General features: G+C 42.4%; 1 protein-coding gene across 1 annotated transcript in view; it reads right to left on the bottom strand.

The window, feature by feature from the left end:
* Positions 1-23448, bottom strand: part of FAM135B (family with sequence similarity 135 member B) — a 114176-nt gene that overhangs the window by 15502 nt on the left and 75226 nt on the right. The window contains exons 9-13 of the mRNA XM_070749260.1: positions 19142-19297; positions 15797-15870; positions 9648-9802; positions 2911-4879; positions 1654-1820 (exon numbers count right to left, since the gene is read on the bottom strand). Of these exons, the coding sequence (XP_070605361.1) occupies positions 1654-1820; positions 2911-4879; positions 9648-9802; positions 15797-15870; positions 19142-19297 (2521 nt within the window). The remainder of the gene's footprint in view (positions 1-1653; positions 1821-2910; positions 4880-9647; positions 9803-15796; positions 15871-19141; positions 19298-23448) is intronic.

Below are 23448 nucleotides of genomic sequence, written 5' to 3' on the forward strand. Positions count from 1 at the left end.
GGTGGATTGGTAAACAGAAATGGTTGCAGATTAATGCAATAAGCACATATTTAAATAAAAGTGAGAATAAAGAAGCTTTCTTACGAGAAGAAAATTGCTTAGAAAAAATAATAAGAGAAAAGATAAATGAGAGCAAAGCACAAGCCGGCAATATATACAGAATGCTATTGCAGATGGAAGAGGAAGTAACAAAAAGTTTGACAAGATGCTGGCAAGATGATTTACAAATAGATGAAAGGGAAATGAAGGAAATAATAGAAAATATATATAAGATTAAAAATACAAGAGTTAGAGAGATGAGAAGGAAAATTTTACATAAATGGTACTATACACCAGTACAAATTGCACACTTCCAGGGCAAAGAGAAGGGTAAATGTTGGCATGGGTGCCAGGAAAAGGGAATTTTTATGCATATGCTCTGGGAGTGTGCAGAAATTCAGAAATTCTGGAATGTAGTGCAGAACAAAATTAATAAAATGTTAAACATTAACTGGATAATTACAAAAGAAATAGCAATTTTAATTAAATACAGGGAACTAGGAGAATTCAAGGAAATTAAAGCCGCAGCATTGGAAAGTACCCAAGCGGTGATGGCATTAGGTTGGAAAGACTCTACAAAATGGACATTACAAAATTGGTACTGGTACATGGTGGACCACATACATTTTGAAATCATGGAAATAAGATTAAACAATTTCGATGAGAACAAATTGGAGAAGTTGATGGTGCGATGGAATAAGGTAAAAGATTATATGTTAAGTAGAATCTGTGATGTAAATATGAAAAATAAATTGCAATCACTCTTTTAGTAATACTTGATGCAAGATAGAGCCAAGGAATAATAGATAAACAATTAAATTTTATTTGAATCCTCTTGTATGGGTGGTGGGGGTGATGGGGTGTGTGTTGTTAGGTGATGGGCACATGCACTGTGCACTGTTATATGTTTGTTTTATGTTAACTTTAAAAATCAATAAAAACTTTATTTTTTTTAAAAAAAAGACTAGAGTCTTGTGTGTAGGCTTGAGTAGTAAATTGTCTGGACTGCAATTTAACATAGGAACCTGACCATATGCATGGTCCTGATCTTCTGCCTGACCCAAGGATTGCTGATGTGACCCAATAGAAGCAAAGGACCTGGGAGAGGAAGGAATAGTGGGATTCATTTTTTTTATTACCAGTTATGTGGGCATGGCTTTGGGGACGTGGTTTGGTGGACAGAGTAGAAGGATACTTAAAATCTCCACTCCCTCCCTCCTTCCCTGCCTCTCCCTCCCCCTCCCTCTCTATCTCTGGCTCCATCTCCCACCTTCCCTCTCTCTTCCTCTCTCCCTCTCCTTCTTCCTCCCTCCCTCTCTTCCTCTCCCTCTCTGTTTTTCTCCCTCCCTCTCCCATCCTTTCCTCTCCCTCTCTCTTTTTCTCCTTCCCTCCCTCTTCCTCCTTGCCTCCCTCCCTCTCCCACTGCCCCTCTTTCTCCCTCCCCCTCTCCCTTCCCTCTTCCTCTCTATTTCTCTTCCTCCTTCTCTCCCTTTAACATCCTTAATTCTCCCTCTCTGTTTTTCTCCTTCCTCCCTCTTCCTCCCCCTCTCTTCTCTCTCTCTCTCTCTCTGTGTTTGTTTATGTCTCTGTGTCTTGTCCAGGAGTTTGCCTTACCGTCTAGTCCATGGACACAGATGACTAGGTGAATCCCATCTTCCAAATTTTCTTCCTCTTCCTCTGGTGGAAAATACGGGGTATCAGAAGCTAGTATGGATAAGTCACTGTACAGAAATCCTTCAATCTTCAGTTCCTTTTTAAATGTTTCTTTGGCCTGATAGAAACTGGAGAATACACCAATGAATCACAGGCTGAACAAGGCTATATATCAGTGGCAGAGAAGTAGGGCTGACTTAGTTGTTCAAATCTGAATGCAAACACCTGTCCTTAAGTTGTTGGGGTTTTTTTACATTTAGATGCAATGCCAATTCAGCATTGTCAACATACACAGCCTATTCATGCTCTTGTCTATGATAAATGGAGGCAAGTTATATAAAGGGATCCCACCTGCCTAATTTTAATAAGAATACACTGCAAAGAACCCTGGAAAACTAGACAAGATGAACAAGGGGCACATGGGCGCAGTGATGTACCCACTGATGCTTCTAAGAAGCTTCTAAAGGAGCACCACCTATACATACAGTATGTTGCATTCCTATCCACAGGGATCCTATGAGAGAGTAACATGCCTTCATGGACTCAAGATTAAAGATTTTTTACCCTGTGTTTCACAACCATTCTCAATATTTCTATAAAACCATCAAAGAATAATGCGTGTGGGTTAGGGTTTAGGAAATAGACTTTTCCTGCCATTTTTTCCCAACAAGACGAGGGAGGGATGAAGGAAGGGAGGGAAGATGGAAAGAAGGAAGGAAGCAAGGAAGCAAGGAAAGAAGGAAAGAAAGAAAGAAGGAAGGAAGGAAGGAAGGAAGGTAGGAAGGAAGGAAGGTAGGTAGGAAGGAAGGAAGGAAGGAAGGTAGGTAGGTAGGAAGGAAGGTAGGTAGGAAGGAAGGAAGGAAGGAAGGAAGGTAGGAAGGAAGGAAGGAAGGAAGGAAGGTAGGTAGGTAGGTAGGAAGGAAGGTAGGTAGGAAGGAAGGAAGGAAGGTAGGAAGGAAGGAAGGAAAGAAAGAAGGAAGGAAAGAAGGAAGGAAGGAAAGAAGGAAAGAAGGAAAGAAGGAAGGAAGGAAAGAAGGAAAGAAGGAAAGAAGGAAAGAAGGAAGGAAGGAAAGAAAGAAATAAGGAAGGAAGGAAGGAAGATATTATATATTTTCATTCAGTATCATCTTGACCACTTTAGCCTCTGTACTGTGAAAAATGTTCAGCATATCAATACTTTTATAAAACTTTTTTTTTTTTTTAAAATCCAATCCTTACTTGAGCATTTGTTCATTGTCTTCTTCCCCCACTTTCCTAGATTCGCAAGAGATGACCCCAAAGGATCCTACTGGTTGGTGAGTGATAGGAGAAGTGACCTGCTTGGAGGACAAGACCGTCAGTGGAGGCGTCTCTTTGAGAACCGAAGAAAAGGGCAGACAGGTGGCTGTGCAAGAAACAGATAAATTGACTATCTCCACAGCCTTCTTATTCTCCAGCGCCAAAGTTTCTGGCACCGCAGAATGGAACCCAGTGCTATTTGCTACAATCTTGAGTTCTCTTTTTTCTAGCTCAGCGTTGAACGATCCACACTCAGACCGGTTGTCCAGCTCAACTTTCTGTAAATGTGTGGCGTCTCTACCACGGGTTGTATTGTCACTGTTGACCAGAGTGGTAGCAAAACTCCCCTGGGTGAACTTCAATTCATATGCCAAGTCTGTTGAGTCTGGGTTGGTGTAGCAAAGGTCCATCATCTCGTTCTCGCAGTGTGAGAAATCATAAACATCTGCAGCATATAAACTGTGATCTTGGTTCAAGTTTACATCCTCACAGTAGACATCCAGTTTAGAAGCATTTGTATCCAAATAATTATTGTCCGTTTCTAAACGGTCACCCTCTCTTCTCTCTGGCAATTGGTATTCTACTTGAGGTAGGGGTCCCTTTGTGGCCTCCAAATTATGGTCATTCTCACGAAAGCCATTAACATTTTCTTGCAAGTGAGCAGTATTACAACTAGATTTGTGATGATTCCTCAAAGCCATGGGTAGCTGAGGTCCTCCTTCTTGGCACGAGGAAACATTTCCCACCGAGACGATTCTGGTGTTTCCTATTTCCACATACTGCCCATCTGAGATGTTTTGATCTGGTTTGGATATATCTGTGACCTCCGCTGGTTCCTCGGGACTGCTGATCTGAGGAGCAGAGATGGATTTTGTCAACTTGTTGGGCTCCACTTCTCTTTCTTCTTCCTCATAAGGCAAGGAGCTAATAGACGTAAGCGAGGCTTGAATGCCATTCGGCAAACTTGTATTGCTTTCTGTGTGCCCGCCTTCTAGGGAATTCCGGTGGGTTGCGTGCCTTTGGACGAGCTGGTGAAGGATCTCGCGGTCTCCAGTCAACTCCAAGGCTTTGCTCTTTGCATCAGACCAAGCCACCGAACTGGGCTCGCTTTCAATTCCTGAGTCTGAAATTACGGATGAAGATCTCTTAATAACCCCTGATGTCAAGACTGCTTCGTGCTTTTCCATGTTATGCTCCTTTAGTTGTGACTTCGACACTTCAACAACTGTGGTTAGAGTTGTTGGAATGGAGTTGAAATCGGGAATGACGTCAAAGGTCCTCTGACGTAATTCACTACATTGATCTACTGGTGTCTCAGTGAATGTTGGTTTGTCAGAAGCAAGAGTAGATTCACAACAATCCCTTTGATCTCCTGGGCTGAAACTAATCCCATCCACATGTTTAGAAGGTTCATAATTTCCTGTATTCCACTGAGTATTCATAACAAACACTGATTGATTTTGATGGGTAGTCTTAAACCCTCGGCCCATATCCAAATATTGCACCTCTGTCGTGACCCTGTTATTATTTTCTGTAAAATTCATCGGTCCCTTAAAGTTTTTTGAAGGATCTTTCAGGAGATCTGATGTCAAGCTAGATATTACATTGCTATCCAGCTCTTTCTGAGTGATGTACGGCTGGATATTTTCATTCATTGTATATACCTGAGTCATGGACTGAGCCTTGAAATTCTTGTCTGTACAGGAGTCACCTTTTGAATAGCCGAAAGGAAAGATCAAATTCCTATGTATCCTATCCGTGTGTATAACGAAAGGGAGGCTGTTCCTGAAGTCTCCCTTTGCTAAAGCAATATCGTTGGTTGAGGAACGCTTTTCATTTCGGTCGAGCTCCACTTGAGAATTGTCCACTGCAGAAATCCCGTAGTTTGACAAAATGTCTAAACCCTGAACTGAAAAGGAAAGAAAAATGGAACCATTAGGCATTAATAATATGACAACGTGAAAAAAACTGAATACCAAACCCAAAGTTCAAAAATTTTGGAAACAAATACAAATGGAAGTGAATAAAATTACGAATGGTAATTGGAAAATAACTAAGGAAGCAGCATTATTGATAAAAAAAAATAGTGAGGTAAAAGAATATGAAGAAATCAAAATTGCAGCGATAGAAAGTGCCCAGGCAACGATAGTGCTTGGGTGGAAAGATGACAATAAATGGACAATAAAAAATTGGTGCAGATACATGGTGGACCACATTCACTATGAAATTATGGAAATTACACTACATAATTACAATGAGGAGAAATTAGCAGCAACAATGAGGCAGTGGGAGAAGGTCAAAAATTATATATTAACAACATCAGTAAGCGATGCAAATGTAAGAAATAAAATTCAATCACTTTATAAAGAATGAACAATGTAACTCAGAGATGAAGCAAATGAAGGATACAAAATTGAATCTTCCCTGGTGAAGGGAATTTTTCTTTTTCTTTTTGGTGATGCACATTTTATGCTTATGTTTTGTCTTTTGTAAAATTCTTAAAAAATCAATAAAATTATATATATATATATATTTAAAAAAACACCAAACCCAAATGAGATTACTATAACTTTAAGACTTGTGGACTTCAACTCCCAGAATTCCCCAGCCTGGAGAATTCTGGAAGTTGAAGTCCACCAGTCTTTTTAAAAAAAATAGAATTTATTAATTTTCATTTTTTGAAAAAAATAATAATAATACAATATATACAATAAGTAATTCTGCATTGTTACATTGTTGCTTATTTTTCTTTTGAGCTTCATCACATTTACACTTGGACAAACTATACTAATCTTATTTTGTTATGATACTTTTTATATACAGTTTACATATTATGTTTCTATTTCTCTTTCTTTTTCATTTTTGTTTTTCTATGATGGATGCATTGATACCATCTATTCCAAATTTCAAAATACTCTTTCTGCGAGTCTTTCTGGCCTCGCAAGTGAATTGTTAGGCTGTCCATCTCAGCACATTTATATATTTTATTAATTATTGTACTTTCTGGGGGAATTTCTGAATCTTTCCAAAATTGGGCAAAAGACAATTCTAGCCACCATGGTGATATGGAGTATAAGATACTCAATCCTCTTGGTATAATTTTTCTGAAATATTCCTATGAGAAGGAGTTCCGGTGTAAATGCTACTTGTAGTTGGGTAATTTCATGCATCCATTGAAGTCCACAGGTCTTAAAATTGCCAAGTTTAAAGACCCCCTACTCTAAATAGAAATGATCCTTGGCTCCATTTGTTGGGAAAGGTATACTTTTATTATTTGTTTATTTATTGTCAGAGTTGAAAGGGACATGCAGGTCATCAAGTCCAACCCCCTGCCTGAGCAGGAATCCTAAAACACCCCAGCCAAGTGGCAGTCCAATCTCCTCTTGAAAGTGTCCAGAGTTGGGCAGTTCACAACCTCTGCAGGTAGGTTGTTCCACTGGTTGATTGCTATGACCATCAGGAAGTTCTTCCTTACTTCTACGTTGAATCTCTCTTCCAGCTGTTGTTCTTCGTCTGACCCTCTGGTGCTCTGGAGAATAGAGTGGCCCCTCCTCTCTGTGGCAACCCCTCATATACCTGTATACAGCTATCATGTCCCCTCTGGCCCTCCTATTCTCTAGGCTATCCATAGAAACATAGAAACATAGAAGACTGACGGCAGAAAAAGACCCCATGATCCATCTAGTCTGCCCTTTTACTATTTCCTGTATTTTATCTTACAATGGATATATGTTTATCCCAGGCATGTTTAAATTCGGTTACTGTGGATTTACCAACCACGTCTGCTGGAAGTTTGTTCCAAGGATCTACTACTCTTTCAGTAAAATAATACTTTCTCATGTTGCCTTTGATCTTTCCCCCAACTAACTTCAGATTGTGTCCCCTTGTTCTTGTGTTCACTTTCCTGTTAAAAACACTTCCCTCCTGAACCCTATTTAACCCTTTAACATATTTAAATGTTTCGATCATGTCCCCCCTTTTCCTTCTGTCTTCCAGACTATACAGATTGAGTTCATTAAGTCTTTCCTGATACGTTTTATACTTCAGACCTTCCACCATTCTTGTAGCCCGTCTTTGGACCCGTTCAATTTTGTCAATATCTTTTTGTAGGTGAGGTCTCCAGAACTGAACACAGTACTCCAAATGTGGTCTCACCAGCGCTCTATATAAGGGGATCACAATCTCCCTCTTCCTGCTTGTTATACCTCTAGCTATGCAGCCAAGCATCCTACTTGCCTTTCCTACCGCCCGACCACACTGCTCACCCATTTTGAGACTGTCAGAAATCACTACCCCTAAATCCTTCTCTTCTGAAGTTTTTGCTAACACAGAACTGCCAATGCAATACTCAGATTTAGGATTCCTTTTCCCCAAGTGCATTATTTTACATTTGGAAACATTAAACTGCAGTTTCCATTGCTTTGACCATTTATCTAGTAACGCTAAATCATTTACCATATTACAGACCCCTCCAGGAATATCAACCCTATTGCACACTTTAGAGTCATCGGCAAATAGGCAAACCTTCCCTACCAAACCTTCCCCTATGTCACTCACAAACATATTAAAAAGAATAGGACCCAGAACAGACCCTTGTGGCACACCGCTTGTAACCTGTCTCTGCTCAGAATACTCGCCATTAACAATAACTCTCTGATGTCTATGCTTCAGCCAGCTTGAAATCCACTGAACTATCCAGGGATTAAGTCCAATCTTCACTAATTTATCTATCAGCTCTTTATGTGGAACCGTATCAAAGGCTTTGCTGAAGTCCAGATAGGCAATATCCACGGCACCACCTTGATCCAACACCTTTGTGACATAGTCAAAGAACTCAATGAGATTAGTCTGACACGATTTGCCTTCAGTAAAGCCATGCTGATTTGGGTCCAATAAGTTATTGTTTTTTAGATGCTGATTTATCCTCTTTTTGAGTAGAGTCTCCATCATTTTAACTACAACTGATGTCAAGCTAACTGGCCTGTAGTTTCCAGCTTCTTCTCTACTGCCCTTCTTGTGGATAGGCACAACACTGGCCATTCTCCAATCCTCAGGAACATCTCCTGTTAACAGGGATTGGTTAAACAAATCAGTCAGGGGGGTAGCAATGACAGATCTGAGTTCTTTAAGAACTCTGGGATGGATGCCATCTCGACCCATTGCCTTATTTATCTTTAATCTTTCAAGTTCTTCTAAGACATCGGCTTCTAAGATCACTGGAGCTGAATCCGTACAGCTGGAAGCAATGCTATATCCCTCTATAGTATTATTTTGTAAGGTGTCTTTTGAGAAAACTGAACAGAAGTAGCTATTGAAATGGTCAGCGATCTCCTTATTCCCATCAATGCATGTATTATTCCCGGTACTAAGCTTTGTGATGCTGCAGTTTTTCTTCTTCCTATCACTAATATATCTGAAGAAGGTTTTATCCCCCTTCTTTACAGATTTTGCTATTTCTTCCTCTTTTGAGGCTTTAGCAGCATATATTATCTGTTTCGCCTCCTTCTGTCTCATTTTATACACCTCTCTATCAGCTATACTTCCAGACTCTTTATATCTCCTATAGGCAGCCTTTTTTTCATTGACTATAGCCCTTACATCATTGCTAAACCATAGCGGTTTCTTCTTCCTTTTACCTTTAGTTACTTGCTTTACATAAAGTCTTGTGGCTTTTAAGATGGCTTTTTTTAATACAGTCCACTGGGTGCTCGCTCCTGCCATTTTATCCCTCCCCTTTAATTCATTATTTAAATATTCCCCCATTGCATTAAAATTTGTTTTTCTGAAATCCAATACTTTGGTTGCAGTATAGGATTGCTCACAATCAGTTTTTACATCAAACCACAAACATAGATGGTCGCTGCAACCTAAATTTTCTCCCACCTTGACCTCTGAAACCTGATTCCCATTTGTAAAAACTAAATCTAGAATATTCTCCATGCCCAGTTCCCGCAATCCCTCTTTGTAAGTCTTGATTTCAAATCCCCTAATCATTTTGGTTGCTCTTTTCTGCACCTTCTCCAGAGTTTCAGTGTCTCTTTTGAAGTGTGGTGACCAGAACTGGATGCAGTACTCCAGATGTGGTCTGACCAGGGCGTAGTAGAGTGGTATTAATACTTCCCTGGTCTTGGAGTGTATCCCCCTATTGATGCAGCTTAGGATGGTGTTGGCTTTTTTGGCCGCTGCGGCACATTGCTGGCTCATGTTTAGTGGATTATCCACCAAGACTCCAAGATCTCTTTATTTATTTTATTTTATTTTATTATTTTATTTTATTTTATTTTATTTTATTTTATTTTATTTTATTTTATTATTTTATTTTATTTTATTTTATTTTATTTTATTTTATTATTTATTTTATTTTATTTTATTTTATTTTATTTTATTTTATTTTATTTTTATTTTATTTTATTTTATTTTATTATCTTATCTTATCTTTTTTATTTATTTTTTATTTTTTTTATTTTATTAGAGATGAAGCAGCCTGACATTCCCTATAGAAAGTTAGAACCAAGCACATCTCTCCATCCATAAAGGAGAACATTTGTACCTCAATTCAGTCTCACAAATAGCAGGTTTTTTTAAATAACTGCAGTATTTCACAGGCCAGAAATGTTTCATTCTGTGCTAACACCGAAAGCTCCCAGAAATGAAAAGACATTCCTACCCCTGCCCACCTTGATAAGGGAAATCGACATATCGGTCCTCAAAGATAATTGGTAGCGTGCTCCAGTCTCCATCAATGTCCAGGCATTCTACAGGAAGTGGTGGCATCCGGGTCAAATACTCAGAATATCGAACTTCGGTTGAAATCTGGCTGTGATGCTGAATGCTGTTGGGAAGCAGATGGAGAAAATCAAAATGTAACTTTTCGTCATCATCAGTCATTTCTTCTATTTTTGGAGAGGGATATTAATAAACAATAATCCCACTGTTAATTGTTTTTGGCGATGACAGTTCTATTGGAAGTTAAGCAATGAGTAGAGAGTAACGATGAAGTAATGAAATGGGTGGGGGGAGAACTTACTTACTTACTCATTGTTTGTTTGTTTGTTTGTTTGTTTGTTCGTTTGTTTGTTTCTTTCTTTCTTTCTTTCTTTCTTTCTTCACTTACTTACTTACTTACTTACTTACTTACTTACTTACTTACTTACTTACTTACTTACTTACTTACTTACTTACTTATTTATTAGATTTGTATGCTGCCCCTCTCCGCAGACTCAGGGCGGCTCACAGCAGTGATAAAACAGTATACAAAGAAAAATCTAATATTAAGTCTAAAATAACAATTTTACATTAAAAACCTAAAAAACCTTTATATAAAAACATACACACAAACATTCCATAGATAAAACTACATAGGTAAGGGGAGATGTCTCAGTTCCCCCATGCCTGAGGGCAGAGGTGGGTTTTAAGAAATTTACGAAAGGCAAGGAGGGGGGGCAGTCCTGATCTCCGGGGGGGAGCTGGTTCCAGAGGGTTGGGGCCGCCACAGAGAAGGCTCTTCCCCTGGGTCCCGCCAGACGACATTGTTTAGTCGACGGGACCCGGAGAAGGCCAACTCTGTGGGACTTAACCGGCCGATGGGATTCATGCGGCAGAAGGCGGTCTCGCAGATATTCTAGTCCAGTGCCATGAAGGGCTTTATAGGTCATAACCAACACTTTCACAGTTTTACTGGAAGCTCTACCAGCTTTTCCATGGAATGCACATGATTTAGGAACCAATTGTAGGAAGAGAGGTAGGAGAGCTGGAAGAGCTCTCAGTCAGCGTAGAGAAGGTGGGACAACCACAACAACAAGTTTCTCTTGAGCCTCCTCTTTGTCCCCTCTTCTGTCTACCCTTATTAGTAATAAGAGCAAACAGAAGAGCTTTCTGGGTTTAGAAAGCTTAGAACTAGGTTGCCTTAAACATGACCTAAGCATAGCCCATAAAATCATCTGTGACAACGTCCTTCCTGTCAACAAGTACTTCAGCTTTAACCACAACAACACATGAGCACACAACAGATACAAACGTAATGTAAACAGCTCCAAAACCCAACTGCAGGAAATACAGTAGTTGATGCATGGAACTCACTCCCAGACTCCTAACCCCCAAAACTTTACCCTTAGACTATCCCAGCGACCGGTTAGGTCCCACAGAGTTGGTCTCCTCTGGGTCCCGTCAACTAAACAATGTCGTTTGGCGGGACTCAGAGGAAGAGCCTTCTCTGTGGTGGCTCCAACCCTCTGGAATCAGCTCCCTCCAGAGATTACAACTGCCCCTACCCTCCTTGCCTTTCATAAACTCCTTAAAACCCACCTCTGTCGTCAGGCGTGGGGGACCTGAAACATCTCCCCCTGCCTATGTAGGTTTTTTATGTATGATATGACTGTATGTATGTTTTTTATATATTGGGGTTTCTTGTTTTTTAGACTTTTTAAATGTATTATTGTTATTTTAGACTATAACTATTAGATTTGTTATTTGTTGTTTTTATCATTGCTGTAAGCCGCCCCGAGTCTACGGAGAGGGGCAGCATACAAATCTAATAAATAATAATAATAATAATAATAATAATAATAATAATAATAATAATAATAATAATAATAATAATCTACTGTTGACCTCTCCCGATTTTTAAGAGGTCAGTAAGGGCATGAATGAGTGCACCAGTATGCCTTCCATCCCCTGTCCTAATATTTATTTTATTATTTTACTAGTATCATGTACAGTAATACCTCATCTTACGAACTTAATTGGTTCCAGGACGAGGTTCGTAAGGTGAAAAGTTCGTAAGATGAAACAATGTTTCCCATAGGAATCAATGGAAAAGCCAATAATGCGTGCAAGCCGATTACGAAAATCCAAAACATTAAGGCTTTAAAAAAAAAAGCTGCCGACAGACAAAGCTGAGGCGAACGGAGTGGGGGGAGGGAAACCCATGGAGATCCAGAGGGGAGAATGGGGCAGGAAAGACTGGAGAAAAACGGAGGAAACCCATGGAGATCCAGAGGGGAGAATGGGGCAGGAAAGAGTGGAGAAAAACGGAGGAAACCCAAGGAGATCCAGAGGGGAGAATGGGGCAGGAAAGAGTGGAGAAAAATGGAGGAAACCCATGGAGATCCAGAGGGGAGAATGGGGCAGGAAAAAGTGGAGAAAAACGGAGGAAACCCATGGAGATCCAGAGGGGAGAATGGGGCAGGAAAGAGTGGAGAAAAACGGAGGAAACCCATGGAGATCCAGAGGGGAGAATGGGGCAGGAAAGAGTGGAGAAAAATGGAGGAAACCCATGGAGATCCAGAGGGGAGAATGGGGCAGGAAAGAGTGGAGAAAAACGGAGGAAACCCATGGAGATCCAGAGGGGAGAATGGGGCAGGAAAGAGTGGAGAAAAACAGAGGAAACCCATGGAGATCCAGAGGGGAGAATGGGGCAGGAAAGAGTGGAGAAAAACAGAGGAAACCCATGGAGATCCAGAGGGGAGAATGGGGCAGGAAAGAGTGGAGAAAAACAGAGGAAACCCATGGAGATCCAGAGGGGAGAATGGGGCAGGAAAGAGTGGAGAAAAACAGAGGAAACCCAAGGAGATCCAGAGGGGAGAATGGGGCAGGAAAGAGTGGAGAAAAACGGAGGAAACCCATGGAGATCCAGAGGGGAGAATGGGGCAGGAAAGAGTGGAGAAAAACGGAGGAAACCCATGGAGATCCAGAGGGGAGAATGGGGCAGGAAAGAGTGGAGAAAAACGGAGGAAACCCATGGAGATCCAGAGGGGAGAATAGGGCAGGAAAGAGTGGAGAAAAACAGAGGAAACCCAAGGAGATCCAGAGGGGAGAATGGGGCAGGAAAGAGTGGAGAAAAATGGAGGAAACCCATGGAGATCCAGAGGGGAGAATGGGGCAGGAAAGAGTGGAGAAAAACGGAGGAAACCCATGGAGATCCAGAGGGGAGAATGGGGCAGGAAAGAGTGGAGAAAAACGGAGGAAACCCATGGAGATCCAGAGGGGAGAATGGGGCAGGAAAGAGTGGAGAAAAACGGAGGAAACCCATGGAGATCCAGAGGGGAGAATGGGGCAGGAAAGACTGGAGAAAAACGGAGGAAACCCATGGAGATCCAGAGGGGAGAATGGGGCAGGAAAGAGTGGAGGAAAACGGAGGAAACCCATGGAGATCCAGAGGGGAGAATGGGGCAGGAAAGAGTGGAGAAAAACAGAGGAAACCCATGGAGATCCAGAGGGGAGAATGGGGCAGGAAAAAGTGGAGAAAAACGGAGGAAACCCATGGAGATCCAGAGGGGAGAATGGGGCAGGAAAGAGTGGAGAAAAACGGAGGAAACCCATGGAGATCCAGAGGGGAGAATGGGGCAGGACAGGGTGGGACAAAACGGGAGGAACTCAAGTCTGGAGGTGGGGCATCCCTGCGGCCGGCAGCAGGTTCATAAGGTGAAAAAAGTTCGTAAGAAGAGGCAAAAAAAATTCCGAACCCTGGGTTCCTATCTTGAAAAGTTCGTATGACGAGGGGTTCGTATCATGAGGTACCAGTGTATATGAATATTATTATATCTTTACATACCTCCAATATTGACAAAACAAACAAAGAAACAAATAAATAAATAAAATCAGATTGAATGAGTGCCCATTGTAAAACTTTTCTCCCATGTCCCATTAAAAAATCAATGAATCTTATACTGGGGTCCTCCAAATTTGACCACTTTAAGACTTGTGGACTTCAACTCCCAGAATTCTCCAGGCTGGAGAATTCTGGGGGTTGAAGTCCACAAGTCTTAAAGTGGCCAGGTTTGAAAACCTCTGCTATAGAATGTGGAGCTTGGGGGTGACTATCTCAAGAGAAAGCCGCAGAGAAAAGAAATAAAGGTCTCTTCAGCATCTTTCACTTTGATCTGTCTGTCCAACAGATCTTCAAGGCATCACTCATCACTCATTTTCCCTTGTTTGCTCTCAACCATGGATGGATGGGAGGCACATGCTCCTACTCGCCGCCTCAGAGTCCCTCTTTTTTAAAAAAAACTAAAAGTTTTGGATTTTTTTGATTCCCCTCATCTCACTTTCTTCCTTCTATTTCTTTCCTAATGGTTTGCATGCATTATTTGCTTTTACATTGCTTCTTATAGGAAAAATTGCTTCTACTTACTTACTTACTTACTTACTTACTTACTTACTTACTTACTTACTTACTTACTTACTTACTTACTTACTTTATTATCTATCTATCTATCTATCTATCTATCTATCTATCTATCTATCTATCTATCTATCTATCTGTCGATTTGATTTGTATGCTGCCCCTCTCCGGAGACTCGGGGCGGCTAACAGCAATAATAAGACAGCGTATAACAGTAATCCAATACTAAAAACAATTAAAACCCATTATAATAAAAACCCAAACATACATACAGACATACCATGCATAAAATTGTAAAGGCCTAGGGGGAAAAAGTATCTCAATTCCCGCATGTCTGGCGGCAGAGGTGGGTTTTAAGTAGCTTACGAAAGGCAAGGAGGGTGGGGGCAATTCTAATCTCTGGGGGGAGTTGGTTCCAGAGAGCTGGGGCCGCCACAGAGAAGGCTCTTCCCCTGGGTCCCGCCAAACGGCATTGTTTAGTTGACGGGACCCAGAGAAGACCCACTCTGTGGGACCTAACTGGTCGCTGGGATTCGTGCAGCAGAAGGCAGTCCCTGAGATAATCTGGTCCGGTACCATAATCTGGTCTGGTACAAACTTTTCTAATTAAGAACCTGGTCACGGAATGAATTAAGTTATTAAGTAGAGGTACCGCTGTATACGAAAAATTGGGAAAAATATAGCGGCACCCGTAGAACTGCCACCAGAGTAGTCGCGCACCAATTGCACAATCCAGCAGCTGCTACCAGCGAGCAGTCCACTACCACACCAGTAGCAACCCACAATTGTTTGGTACATTCTGAGCTCAGTTGCTATCTTGCAGACATTTCTTTACCCAAACTAGGTAACATCATCACTGGGTAATGAAACATCAACTAGGATAACAACGAAGCTCAAAAAGCATCAATGGCCCCTTTTCTATGCCTCTTGCATCAATTCTCCCTTATAAAAAATAAAGAACATTCATATTTGAGATGGAGGAGCCCGTTCAATTCGCACACTTTCAGCAGAATGTCAGGGGTAATTGTTGGCATGGGTGTCAAGATAAAGGAGTGTTTATGCATATATTTTGGGAATGCCCGATAGTGCAGGAATTTTGGCAAAAAGTTAAAGAGGATATCAATAGAATGCTAAATATACAATGGACAATCACTAAGGAAATGGCATTATTAGTTAAAAGCAATGCGATGGGAGAATTTAGAAAAATAAAAAAAAGCAGCAATAGAAAGCGCTCAGGCAGTAATAGTTTTGGGTTGGAAGGATGCGGCAAAATGGACAATGCAAAATTGGTATAGGTACATGGTGGACCATATTCAATTTGAAATTATGGAAAAAAGGATAAATTCGGATAATGAAACTGAGTTGGGACAGCTGATGGGACGGTGGGACAAGGTAAGACGATATATGACGAGCAGAATCCGAGACCAAGCTACAAGAAATAAATTGGAATCACTCTATAATATGTAAACAGATATATTGCTCTTGGGTTAAGTGGACTATACAAGAAACACCCCCAATTTGGTGGTGGGGAATGTGTGTGTGTCGGGGTGGTGGGCACCATTCACTATGCACTGTTTTATATTGTGTGATAAAAATTGTTAAAAATCAATAAAAATATTTTTTTTTAATTAAAAAAGAGATGGAGGAGGAAGAGGAAGGGCAGGGAGATGTGAGATGGAAAGAAGACACTGAAAAATTACGTACAGGCTCTCCTGGAAAGTTGTGGCAGCACATTTCTGATGCTCAGCGTAAAAGAAGGCCTCCGAAAATCTCTTGACCTAGTGGAGAAATAGCACAGGTCATCTTCAAAGCAAGCTGCCCTTTCTCATGCAACCGATCTGCTTAAAGTCAGAATCAAACATTGTTGTTCGTATTTGTCAACTTCTTTCTCTTTGTTCGGAAAAGTAAATCTCAAAATCATGCTTTAGAAAAACCCAAAACCTTAAAGCAGGGGTCCCCCCAAACTTGGCAACTTTAAGACTTGTGGACTTCAACTCCCAGAATTCTCCAGCCAGCTGTGCCTTAAATATTAGATATTCATCAAAGCACATAACCCATATTGACATTTCACTGGGGAACAGCAATTCCGTTGTGTTAAATCTGTGACTTGTTTTCAATTAACTTTTGGCCTTTGGATCCAAAAATAACCACAGTTTTTGTATATCACGTCAACTTTTTAAGCTGCAGGATACCCTCAAAAGTCACATAAATTTGTGCCTATAAAGAAAAGGAAAGTAAAAACCTACCAAATACACTGTTTGCAAAGAATAAATTTATTCATACAAAGGCTATAGAAACATAGAAACATAGAAGACTGACGGCAGAAAAAGACCTTATGGTCCATCTAGTCTGTCCTCATACTACTTTCTGTATTTTATCTTAGGATTGATCTATGTTTATCCCAGGCATGTTTAAATTCAGTTACTGTGGATTTACCAACCACGTCTGCTGGAAGTTTGTTCCAAGGATCTACTACTCTTTCAGTAAAATAATATTTTCTCATGTTGCTTCTGATCTTTCCTCCAACTAACCTCAGATTGTGCCCCCTTGTTCTTGTGTTCACTTTCCTATTAAAAACACTTCCCTCCTGGACCTTATTTAACCCTTTAACTTGACGTGGTAGAAGAAAAATAACTACAGTTTTGAAACCTGCATGCCTAATTAACTATAAAAAAAGCTCAAAAATCAAACTCAACAGAAATTGTTTTACAAATTGTTCCCCAGTGGATCAGGAAATGTAGGCTATGAATGCTGGAACTATTCCAATTCAAAAAAGAGTTTAGAAGGAGTTTGCAGACTCCCTACAAGGTAGCATGCCTTCAGTACATGTCGCTTTTCATGTGAGATTCTGTAATGATCAATTGCAGAGTTGGAAGGGACCTTCAAGGTCTTCTAGTCCAACCCTCTGCTCAGGAAACCCTGTACCAGTGTTGGCAAACCTTTTTTCTCTTGGGTGCCGAAAGTGTGCATGCGTGCATTGTTGCATATACATGAGTGCCCACACACATAACGTAATGCCGCACCTACATACCATGCCCCCTACACATACATACACAACTCACCATATATGTATGTGGACCCCCCTGTTTTGGCCTCCGATCCAAAAAACAGCTGGTGGGAGAGGAGGAAAGCCTGGCATCCCAAAACAGCGTTGGGAGGCGGGAAAGCCTCTTTTCCCAAATGGAGCTGCAAGGGGGGGGGGGGGATCCCTTTCCCCAAACAGAGCTGGGAGGGAAAAAATGCCTCTTTCCCATACGGAACTGGGAAGGGAAAAAGGCCTCTTTCCCCAATTGGAGCTGGTAGGGGAGGAAGCCTCTGTCCTCAAATGGACTGGGAGAGGGAAAAGGCTTCTTTCCCCAAACAGAGCTGGGAAGGGGGAAAAGGCCTCTTTGATTCTTTTCTTATTTTATTCCTATATCTTCTCTTCTATTCTTTCATAGATATTTATTTATTTATTTTATTTATTAATTAGATTTGGATGCCGCCCCTCTCCGTAGACTCGGGGCGGCTAACAACAGTAAAAATACAATATGAACAAATCTAATATTAAAAGTAATGTAAAAAAACCCAATTTAAGAAACCAATCATACATACAGACATACCATGCATGAATTTTATAAGCCTAGGGGGAAGGGAATATCTCAATTCCCCCATGCCTGATGACAGAGGTGGGTTTTAAGGAGCTTACGAAAGGCAAGGAGGGTGGGGGCAACTCTGATATCTGGGGGGAGTTGGTTCCAGAGGGTCGGGGCTGCCACAGAGAAGGCTCTTCCCCTGAGTCCCGCCAGACGACATTGTTTAGTCGACGGGACCCGGAGAAGGCCAACTCAGTGGGACCTAACCGGTCGCTCGGATTTGTGCGGCAGAAGGCGGTCCCGGAGGTATTCTGGTCCGGTGCCATGAAGGGCTTTATAGGTCATAACCAACACTTTGAATTGTGACCGGAAACTGATTGGCAACCAATGCAGACTGGTGAGTGTTGGTGTGACATGGGCATATTTGGGAAAGCCCATGATAGCTCTCGCAGCTGCATTCTGCATGATCTGAAGTTTCCGAACACTTTTCAAAGGTAGCCCCATGTATTTTACTATGAGTATATTCTCTATAACCTTCATTATGTATTTTACTATGTGTATACCAACTAAAACCCTCATTATGTAATGGACAAAATCAATCAATAAAATAAATAAATCTTAAGCGAAGAGTCCCTGTGCCTCTCTGTCCTTTATTGATTAAATTAAACAAACTAACTTAGATAAGTTCTTTTATTCTGATAGAATCAGTTTTCAATCCAACTTGAGTTCAAAACAATATTGAATAAATGAACCACATAGATGCTGAGAAGGATAAACACTTTGTCCCTTATTTAAATAAATAAACAAACAAACTAATTGGATGAAAGTTTTCACCCCTTTAAACTTTGCACAATTGAATTTTTCCAGTGGGCTTTGAAACAAGAGAACAACTTCTGTTAAACAATGTATTGGACCGATGATAATATTTTTAAAAAATATTTTAATAAATTTTAGTTATCAACAACAGAAAGTGCAAAGTTTTATAAGACACCTAAAGGAAATTGACTCTCAAGTTTACAGTAGTCCCTCGCTATACCGCGCTTCACCTATTGCGGCTTCACTTCATCGCGGGTTTCTGAGGAAGTCGATCGGCAGATTTAAACAGCCCGCCGAACTCGATCGGCAGGTTTTTCAAAAAAATAATAATATCTAAAATTGTAAATACTGTATTTAAATACTGTATCTAAAATAAATACTGTGTGGGAAGGGTTTATAAACACTTAAAACAATGAAAACTTACCAAACAATTACAATATAAATACTTAAATAAGTACTATTAGTCGATAAATTCCCCATCGCGGATTTCACCTATCGCGGCCAGGTCTGGAACATAACACCAGCGATAGGTGAGGGACTACTGTATATCCAAAAACAAAATCTGATTGCAGCCTCAAAATTAACACCATACACTTCAACTTGGTTTCATGTTACTTTGTTATTCTAAGTTGGGCATGTCAGTGTTTAACAAGGTTACCCTTAGAGTGTGATGCTCTTGAACCAGGTACGTTGTGACGTCAGGATGTAGGGTGACAATTGCCAGAAATTGGGTCCACACGGCTAGGAGGTGGGAGCAGAGCCATCCAAGGTCTTTGCTGATCTGCTCGGCTATCTTTTCTGAATTATTCAGCATCTAGGAGGATGAAAAAATAATGTCAAGAACAGCTAGTGACATTGCCAAGATAAGCTCAGGATTCCAAAGGATCTTGACAGACTTGATAGTAAGCCCTACCCAACAAAATGAAGTTTGAAGTGGAGAAAAGCAAGGTTTGTTTACACATGGGCAGGTAAACCAAAGGTACATGTACAGTAGTACCTCTACTTATGAACTTAATTTGTTCCGTGACCAGGTAGAAAAGTTTGTAAGAAGAAGCAATTTTCCCCATAGGAATCAATGTAAAAGAAAATAATGCATGCAATTGGGGAAACCACAGGGAGGGTGGAGGCCCTGTTTCCTCCCAGGAGATTCCTAGAGAGGCCCCATGGAGGCTTCTCCCTACCTTTTCCAGCCTTGTTTCCTTCCAGGAGATTCCTAGAGAGGCCCCATGGAGGCTTCTACCCGCCTTTTCCAGCCTTGTTTCTTCCCAGGAGATTCCTAGAGAAGCCCCATGGAGGCTTCTCCACGCCTTTTCCGGCCTTGTTTCCTCCCAGGAGATTCCTAGACAGGCTCCATGGAGGCTTCTCCCCGCCTTTTCCAGCCTTGTTTCCTCCCAGGAGATTCCTAGACAGGCCCCATGGAGGCCTCTCTCCGCCTTTTCCAGCCTTGTTTCCTCCCAGGAGATTCCTAAAGAGGGCCCATAGAGGCTTCTACCCGCCTTTTCCAGCCTTGTTTCCTCCCAGGAGATTCCTAGAGAGGCCCCATGGAATCTTCTCCCCGCCTTTTCCAGCCTTGTTTCCTCCCAGGAGATTCCTAGACAGGCTCCATGGAGGCTTCTCCCCGCCTTTTCCAGCCTTGTTTCCTCCCAGGAGATTCCTAGACAGGCCCCATGGAGGCCTCTCTCCGCCTTTTCCAGCCTTGTTTCCTCCCAGGAGATTCCTAGAGAAGCCCCATGGAGGCTTCTCCCTACCTTTTCCAGCCTTGTTTCCTTCCAGGAGATTCCTAGAGAGGCCCCATGGAGGCTTCTCCCCACCTTTTCCAGCCTTGTTTCTTCCCAGGAGATTCCTAGAGAAGCCCCATGGAGGCTTCTCCACGCCTTTTCCGGCCTTGTTTCCTCCCAGGAGATTCCTAGACAGGCTCCATGGAGGCTTCTCCCCGCCTTTTCCAGCCTTGTTTCCTCCCAGGAGATTCCTAGACAGGCCCCATGGAGGCCTCTCTCCGCCTTTTCCAGCCTTGTTTCCTCCCAGGAGATTCCTAAAGAGGGCCCATAGAGGCTTCTACCCGCCTTTTCCAGCCTTGTTTCCTCCCAGGAGATTCCTAGAGAGGCCCCATGGAATCTTCTCCCCGCCTTTTCCAGCCTTGTTTCCTCCCAGGAGATTCCTAGACAGGCTCCATGGAGGCTTCTCCCCGCCTTTTCCAGCCTTGTTTCCTCCCAGGAGATTCCTAGACAGGCCCCATGGAGGCCTCTCTCCGCCTTTTCCAGCCTTGTTTCCTCCCAGGAGATTCCTAGAGAAGCCCCATGGAGGCTTCTCCCTACCTTTTCCAGCCTTGTTTCCTTCCAGGAGATTCCTAGAGAGGCCCCATGGAGGCTTCTCCCCACCTTTTCCAGCCTTGTTTCTTCCCAGGAGATTCCTAGAGAAGCCCCATGGAGGCTTCTCCACGCCTTTTCCGGCCTTGTTTCCTCCCAGGAGATTCCTACAGAGGCCCCATTGAGGCTTCTCCCCGCCTTTTCCAGCCTTGTTTCCTCCCAGGAGGTTTCTAGAGAGGCCCCATGGAGACTTCTCCCCACCTTTTCCAGCCTTCTTTTCTCCCAGGAGATTCCTAGAGAGGCCCCATGGAGGCTTCTCCCCACCTTTTCCAGCCTTGTTTCCTCCCAGGAGATTCCTAGACAGGCCCCATGGAGGCTTCTCCCCACCTTTTCTGGCCCTGTTTTGGCGAGTTTTTTGTTTGTTTCCACGCATGCCGAAACATGGGCGCACCTGCTGCTCCGTGGGTGATTTTGCTATCTCAACAGGTGCAGAAGCAAAATCGTGCTGGTCGTGCAAGCACTCACGAGCTGTGGGTGGCAAGCCCAATTTAGCATTCCGGCTAGTAGCCCACCACTGTACATGCCGCTTCATGGCGCTTTTACAGCCCTCTCCAAGCTATTTACAGAGTCAGCATGTTGCCTCCCCTTCCCCAATAATCTGGGTCCTCGCACAAGATTTTTCTTGCTGTGCATGCGCAGAAGCAAACAGGCGCATGTTGGGAAATCCCTAAAATCGATACCGGAGCGAAGCACCTGACCGTTCCAGTAGCAGACCATCACTGCTCGCTGCCAGTTCAGTCCCTCCTGCGCCATGTGGCTGCATGCACATTGCGCGCCGCACAGTTGTGCCATGCACACGCACGGACAGTACCAAAACTCAGAAGTTAAAAAAATGGGAAAAATAAAAAACAAGATATCAGCGCATGCGCAGTTCCAGAAACCCGGCACAGAAGCAAAAACCAGCTATAAATAAATAAAAATAATAAATAAAAGATGGTAGTGTCCACAGCTCGGCACCAACAGAAGTGGCTCTGAGATGTTACCACTGGTTTACAACCATTTCTATAGAACCGTTTCTATAGAACCCCACCTCTGTCAGGTACCATTGGCCTATTAACCTCTCTTTGGTTTTTGCTTGCTATTTTCTCTGTGTGCAGAGGGGGCGGACACCCATTTGCCAACTATTGCCTTCACACACCATGAATAAATTGCCCAGGCATTGTAACTGAGAACAACATCTTTAATATTGGTAGGCCATCAATTATTTTTGCATATTTCAGTGCAGGCCATTTACTGATTAGCCACTAGATGGCAGTGCATGATCTTGTAATATAAAGTACGATTATACATATATACTGCACATTTGTAATATACAAATGGTGATGGTGGTGATGATGATGATGGTGGTGATGGTGGTGATGATGGTGATGATGGTGGTGGTGGCGATGATGGTGGTGGTGGTGAGGAGGAGGATGGTGGTGATGATGATGGTGGCGGTGGTGATGATGATGGTGATGGTGGTGGTGATGATGGTGGTGGTGGTGGTGATGGTGATGATGATGGTGGTGGTGGTGATGTGATGATGATGATGGTGATGATGGTGGTGGTGGTGATGGTGATGGTGATGATAATGATGGTGGTGATGGTGGTGGTGATGATGGTGGTGGTGGTGAGGAGGAGGATGGTGATGATGATGGTGGTGGTGGTGATGGTGATGGTGGTGGTGGTGGTGATGGTGGTGATGGTGATGATGATGGTGGTGGTGGTGATGATGGTGGTGGTGGTGAGGAGGAGGATGGTGATGATGATGGTGGTGGTGGTGATGGTGATGGTGATGGTGGTGGTGATGATGATGGTGGTGGTGGTAATGATGGTGATGATGGTGGTGGTGGTGATGGTGATGATGATGATGGTGATGATGATGATGATGATGATGGTGATGATGGTGATGATGGTGATGGTGGTGGTGATGGTGATGGTGGTGATGGTGATGGTGATGATGATGGTGGTGGTTGTGATGATGGTGATGATGATGGTGATGATGATGGTGATGATGATGGTGGTGGTGGTGAGGATGATGATGATGATGATGGTGGTGGTGGTGGTGAGGATGATGTTGGTGAAGATTACTATTATTATTTATTAGACCTGTATGTCGCCCCTCTCCGAAGACTCAGGGCGGCTCACAGAACACAATACAAAAACAATTTGTGTACAAATCTAATACTTAAAAGCTATAAGCTAAAATCCCATTACATTAAAAAGCAGTCAATAACTCAATCACATCCACACATAACATTTAATGGTCACAAGGGGGGGGGCATGATCTAACTGCCCCATGCCTGGCGACATAGATGGGTCTTGTGGCTCTTGCAAAAGGCAAGGAGGATGGGGGCAGTGTGAGTCTCCAGAGGGAGCTGATTCCAGATTATGATGATCGCAATATACAGTAACAGAGTAACACAGTTGGAAGGGATCCTGTAGGTCATCTAGTCCAACCTCCTGCTCAACCAGGGGTCCCTATACCCTTTCTGACAAATGACAGTCCATTTGTCAGCAATGGAAATACAAAATAAGAATAACATCCTATAAATGATATAGAAAACCTTTCCAAGCTGGTCACACTATGAAAGAATAATAGAAAACTTCCTGGCTTCTA

Source organism: Erythrolamprus reginae, chromosome 3 (assembly GCF_031021105.1).
Source record: "Erythrolamprus reginae isolate rEryReg1 chromosome 3, rEryReg1.hap1, whole genome shotgun sequence".
In the NCBI taxonomy this organism is placed as follows: Eukaryota; Metazoa; Chordata; class Lepidosauria; order Squamata; family Dipsadidae; genus Erythrolamprus; species Erythrolamprus reginae.